Source organism: Phycodurus eques, chromosome 1 (genome assembly GCF_024500275.1).
Source record: "Phycodurus eques isolate BA_2022a chromosome 1, UOR_Pequ_1.1, whole genome shotgun sequence".
NCBI lineage: Eukaryota > Metazoa > Chordata > Actinopteri > Syngnathiformes > Syngnathidae > Phycodurus > Phycodurus eques.
The window spans coordinates 1054872-1060871 of NC_084525.1; the positions used below are offsets into that span (position 1 = coordinate 1054872).

Below are 6000 nucleotides of genomic sequence, written 5' to 3' on the forward strand. Positions count from 1 at the left end.
CATTTATTCTTGTCTAAAGATTCATTTGACTGAAAACTGTTAGATATTGTTTGTTGAAAAGTAGTGCAATAAAAATAAAGATTTTCCCTAACAAAGAATAATTGTGACTGATTACTGATAACAATATTGATAAAAATAAACGTGATTATTAATTTGGCCATAATCATGCAGCCCTAGGCCCATGTAAACACCAGATCGGAATAGATGACACCACATGTAAACAGTTGACCTGAGATCTTCAATCGGAATGAAAAAAAAGTCTGCATGTAAACCTAGCTCTAGGGGAGGTCTGCCTTGATGTAGTTCAACTTGCGATGGCTGCTTATGTTATTCTTCAGACAACAAGTTACTGGCAGTTAAAAACGAATCAACAGAGCCTCTGCCGGTTTCTGCCAAGTTAGTGCACTCCCTTTTGCCAAGAGCTTCAAGTTGCGCTTCGTCAACTCTAAGTCCACAAACCCTATTGATTTTTAACCATTAATTCATGCAGTGATTCTCAATGGGTGGGTCGGGACCCAAAAGTGGGTAATGGAACCATTTTGGGTGGGTCATGGACAGCTAGTAAAAAAAATTTTTGTTTTGTTTTCTTAAGAAGACGTTTTCATGTTCTGATTTTTCCGCTGCAGTACGAAGGCATACCAAGTTCCCACACGGAACAATTTGAGTATTTCTGTGTATTAGGATGAATTTAGATTGAGCAACATAAGCACACTCGTGAAACAACCTTTAGCCTAACAACAAAACGCGCTGTCAGTGTTGTATGTTTATTGATTATATAGCTGTTAAACGGACCGGTGTCTCCAACAATCAATACATTCAAAACATGTCATTAATTAGATATTTAAATAAAATGTGAGCTTTAGTCTCATTTGCCCATATCTCAATGTCAGTTTGCCATTTCACTGTAGTTTGACTGTCACTTTGTCATCGTATCGTGTCTTTGCCACTGCACCCAAAGTTTATCTAGTCTGTCAACGCTTTAGCACATCGAATTAGACTCTTACATTGAGAACGTATCTGATAGTAACAGACAACAAACCCAAATTAGTCTCCGACTCTTTCCGTTTCAAGATCTGCCTATTTTATCCACCCTATCTAAAATGGCGGACAAGCAAATGCCGATCACATGATCTAAAACTATCTATAGTGATCAGATCAGAACAAGCTGATTGGACACGAGTGAATGCTTTGCGGTGATGCCGTGGCATCATTGTCACATCATTGCCTGTCTGTCTATAATCTGGCCTTTCATCAGGTACAAAATGTACAGTATTTAAGAACAGAAACTTCAGGTATAACTCACCAGTTCAGAACAAGATGTCAGTTTTGTTCTTTGTATGACTTTGAATCCGTTTACTACGGTGGCCGATACAGGTCACAACAAATGAAAACGCCACAACACGACGACATTAATCCACAACATAGCCACATAAGGGACACCGAAAGTGAGCTCCCGCTTCCTCCGACTGTATAATTCGTCCATGTTACCGGGGACTCATATCGCAAATGACCAACGGGCTTCCCTTTATCTATAATAAGGACAAATCTATTTAAAAGATGATCCTAATGAAATTAAAGTGGGGATTAGAACTAAATACCTCACTCTACCCATATCAGCAAAAGCTAAAGAAACACATTTCAAAACAAACGATACATAGCCTTGTATCCTGTGATAAATAAAGTTGAGGGAAAAACAGTGACTGAGGCGAAAAGTTGCACAAGTTTTAATTAACCAAGTTCGAAAAGTAAGTGAATGTAAGATATTTCTGAGCCATTTCCGAAAGTGCATACGTTGTAATAAACCATCAACATTCTAGCCAGAGGTGGGAAGTCGTTACTGTACTTAAGTACATTTTTCAGGTATCTGTACTTTACTTGAGTATTCATTTTTCTGGTGACTTTTTACTTTTACTCCTTACATTTTAAACAACCATCTGTACTTGCTACTCCTTACATTTTAAAAGTGAGCTTGTTACTTTTAAAACCTTCTAAACTTTGTGATGATGTGAAATCAAAAGCAAAATTCGAAAAAACGAAGCTGGAAGTAAGCGAGGCAAGCGCATTGTAGACATCATAGATTCAACACTCCCCTTTGAGCTGTGTGCCTACGGCAACACTAAGCTGATGGGGGCAAAGTATCAGCGCATTCCATGTATCTAAGCTAGTGGGGGCAAAGTGACGGTGCACTCCATGTTTGTGGAAACCAAAATAAGGATGCCTGCACACGCTGCTGCGTACGGTTGCACACACGTCGAACAATCACAACATGGGAAGTCCAAACTGGGAATAAGTTTTCATAGGTAAGAATATTTTATGCACCCCCCCACAAAAAATAAAAAATAAGTGCCTGCAATGAATGAACCACATTAGTTTTTGGGAAAGCTAGCTTGTTGAAGTCTGGCTCGCTGGCAGTAAATTATGTCACATTTGAGCATTAGTTCAAACATTTATTTGGCTTTGTCCATGGTTGCCCCTAGAGAAAGCATGCCAATCATGTGGAGAGATACAAAAATCTCACTGAACGTATATTTTACTTTTGGGTTGAAAAATGTCTATTGACTTTTTTTTTTGTACTCAAGTACATTTATAAGTGTACACTTTTTTACTTTTACTTGAGTGGTTTCAGTACTTTCGATTCTACCAGAGTTGTTTTTTTGCACAATTATCAGTACTTTTACTCAAGTAATGAATACCTGTACTTTAGACATCGCTGATTCCAAATTCATTCATTAAAACTTGTGCAACTTTCCAATTTAGTCAGTTATACAGTCGGAGGGAGCGGGAGCTCACTTCCAGTCTGCCTGATGTGGATTAATGTCCTTACAAATATGCTATAATACATGATATGATATATACGATATGATCTATGTAAACACAAACAAAGCCTAAACATCGGACATTGTCATCTTTGGTAGCTCTTGAGGATATCTTGTGTAAAACAAAATACATTGTCGACTTTTTAAAGTTGCTACGGGCGCTCTGTTCCGATCTCCTGCTACGGGATTCCACAATCTACCCATGCGAACTAAAGAAGCTGGTTGCACATACACCCTATTAGGTGCAATCAAACCAAATGGAAAAAAAGGTCAGTTAACTTATGTTTGACAGCCAGGCACATTTGTTTTCATGCGGATCCTGCCCTTCTGCTTTGTTGAAGTCGCCACAACTTCCTCCGCAACATAAATATGGGTGTGTCTGTGGTACTGTATGCACCTTCCATGGTATGTTCTGTCATTAAATATTTTGACTTTTAACAAAAGCAGACCAAAACTTGGAATTGAAAGCCTTACTCCTACATGGGAGGAGGAGTTAAATAGAGGGGAGACAGTCAAGAAACTCTTCTTGCCTCTTATGTAACGTGGAGACCCAGCACACCTCCCCGACACACCAACCACATGTTGAGTCTGTTCACTTCCACATTTGTGTTGGTTACGGTCAAATGACACGAGAACTACTGTCTACTGATAACAGTAACATCTTGCGTGTTAAGACACCACAGTTGCTTTCAGTGCAAAAACGATTGGATTTAATTGCCAATCAACTTCCGGATAATAGTTCTGTTTTCCAATGAAAGAATTTGCTCTGCTTGTAAGATGTGAATGCACTTACCTAAAAGCAATAGTCTGTGAGTTGCTCGGTAGATTTGTTTGTCCTTTTGGAGCTGCTTCTCTATCTTTTTGTTTGCTTCTCTCTGGGCCTTCTCCTCATTTCTCTGGTCTTCAGTCTTACTGTTGCCCAAACAACCCATCTTCCCGCAGGGAAAAGCCCCCCCCAAAAAAACAAATAATAAAAAAAAGTGAGTCCAAGGGGAGGAAGAAATGGAATGGCGGTAAGTAAGAAGTATACAAGTGGGGGTAAATGTAGGAAATAGCTATGACGTCTATAACGTGGACCGGTCTAGAGCCCACGTTTGACCCGAGGGTTCGGCAGGACAGCAACAAACGTGGAGAAAGATCCTCCAGCAGCCTGGTCAACAATCGGTAACGGGGGTGTAGCCTCTCCGCCCAGGTCCAGATGATTTGGGATTTATGTCAGTGGAGGGAGTTTTGCTGTCCGAAAATGGGGGCAATTGCTGTTGCTAACGCCACCGACAAGGCCGGATCCCTTTTCGCTTTTTTTTCTCCTCCCTTTCAGTTGCACGTTACTTCTGTCTCGACAAGTGACAACGCGACTTGAACATTCGACAGCAACTGCGAAGAACGAGGAGGTGGTGAAGAAGAGGAGCCCCGGTGCTCATGAGCCAAAGCCCGGGTCTTGCATCTCACTGCTGCCCGTGACAGGGAGCGCAAATCGGCGTGAGGGTGGTGCTCACCCGCGAGGTGGCGCGGCTCGGTCCCAAGCCTCCTTTCAAAACACGCATTTTTTCCCCCGCACAGGTCCAGCTTGTCCTGTTCGGTGGTGTTCTTGTTGTTAGGGGGCCCACCAGCAGGAAGTGAACTAAGCACACCCAACGACAGCTACATGTGTGATATGTCCATTGCTTCCGGACCACTTCTCTGCAGCGGGCCGAGCCGGAGAGCAACAGCTTTTGGTTTGGGCCGGTTCCGAACACAGATCCCCGATTTCTCCTCCTTATTCACGTCCGTCGCTGTGTTATCGCCGCCAAAAGAAGGGGGGCCTCCTCCTCCGGGAGGGGGGGTGGGGTCGCGAGCGTGTGTCCCTGGCTTGTGTTATCAGCCCGTCGCGTCATAAACGAGCCCGCACCCGAGACACTTTTCTTCTAGCAAGATTCGGATCCAAATCCAACACGTGAATAATCCCGACGAGTCGCAATTAAAGCAGGAAAATGGAGTCGTGGTGTGTGTGGAGTGGAGGGGAGGGGAGGGGAGGGGAAGGGAAGGGAAGGGAAGGGAGGGGAGGGGGGCAGCCTCAAAATGTCTCCAGGTTTGTTGTTAGGGTTGAAAAGCAGCTGGCTGTCAGACTGGGCTTAGGGGAGCCTCATGAGGCCTGTACGTGCACGCACACGCACGCGCCTACACGTACATGCGTATTCCTCCTCCATGGTTCGGTAGAAATAAGATGGCTTGTGCGCCGCATGTTCATTTACATTCACCAGAAAGCGGAGAGAGAAAAAGAAAAAAAAAAAAGCACACAAGCTAGCTAGCAAGCTAGCACATTCGCGCCGCCTAGGCCGCCCTGCGCCGCCACCGCCGTCGTCGCTCCGCTGTCGGCCGAGGCTTGTGGAAGTCGAAAAGCACGACAGGAAGTCTTGCTTCTTGGAGCTTATTCTCTTTTTTTCTTCTTCTCTTCCTCGCCCCTTTTCTCTCGCTCTCTCTTCTCCGAGAACAGGAGCCTACATTAAGGCAGGGCTGGGCGAGAGCCTGGCAGGGACGGGGTGGGGCCACGCCGCGCTCATTGAACCCTGGGAAACAGAGAGAGAGAGAGAGAGAGAGAGAGAGCGAGAGAGAGAGAGAGAGAGAGAGAGAGAGAGAGAGAGAGAGAGCAGGGAGGCGGTGGCACACATGTGAATAGGAAGATAAGACACGCTCCTTTTGAGCTAAAAGTCATCAACGCATTCAATGTGTCTGAATGGAAAAATCGAAATACCAGTACATATATGCTTGTGCTGCAACGTCGTATACAATTACGACAAGGGAGCTGGGCGTAACCTTTCACAGGTAAAAGTATTTTGGACTCCCCCCCCCCCCACCCATTGTTATGTGTTGATAGCACACACTTTGGTGTTGACAAAAAAGTAAAACTCATGGAAATCGGTTGAGAAATGAGCAAGTTACGCCTTAACTTGGGCACGTCGACCTCCCCAACATGGCCGCCATGTCGGTACGTCGGTTAGCCGGGTTGGTACAGCGCGCTCGCGGATCTAGTCTTCTTATCTATGGGCGGTGAAGGCGTAGTCGTGGAACAAGAAGCCGCTGGTTTTATCATAGGTATGTAGACGAGATACGTCAGCGCGGCGTATTGTATTAGTATTCCCACCTAGTTTCTGGGCAGGACACGCCTCACTGCAACATGATTGGCTCCTGCGTCCCGGGAAGGGCA

General features: G+C 44.5%; 1 protein-coding gene across 1 annotated transcript in view; it reads right to left on the reverse strand.

The window, feature by feature from the left end:
• Nucleotides 1-5336, reverse strand: part of gnas (GNAS complex locus) — a 42413-nt gene extending 37077 nt beyond the window's left edge. Inside the window, exon 1 of the mRNA XM_061671245.1 lies at nucleotides 3610-5336. Within this exon, the coding sequence (XP_061527229.1) occupies nucleotides 3610-3748 (139 nt within the window). The 5' untranslated portion in view covers nucleotides 3749-5336. The remainder of the gene's footprint in view (nucleotides 1-3609) is intronic.
• Between the last annotated feature and the right edge of the window lie 664 nt (nucleotides 5337-6000).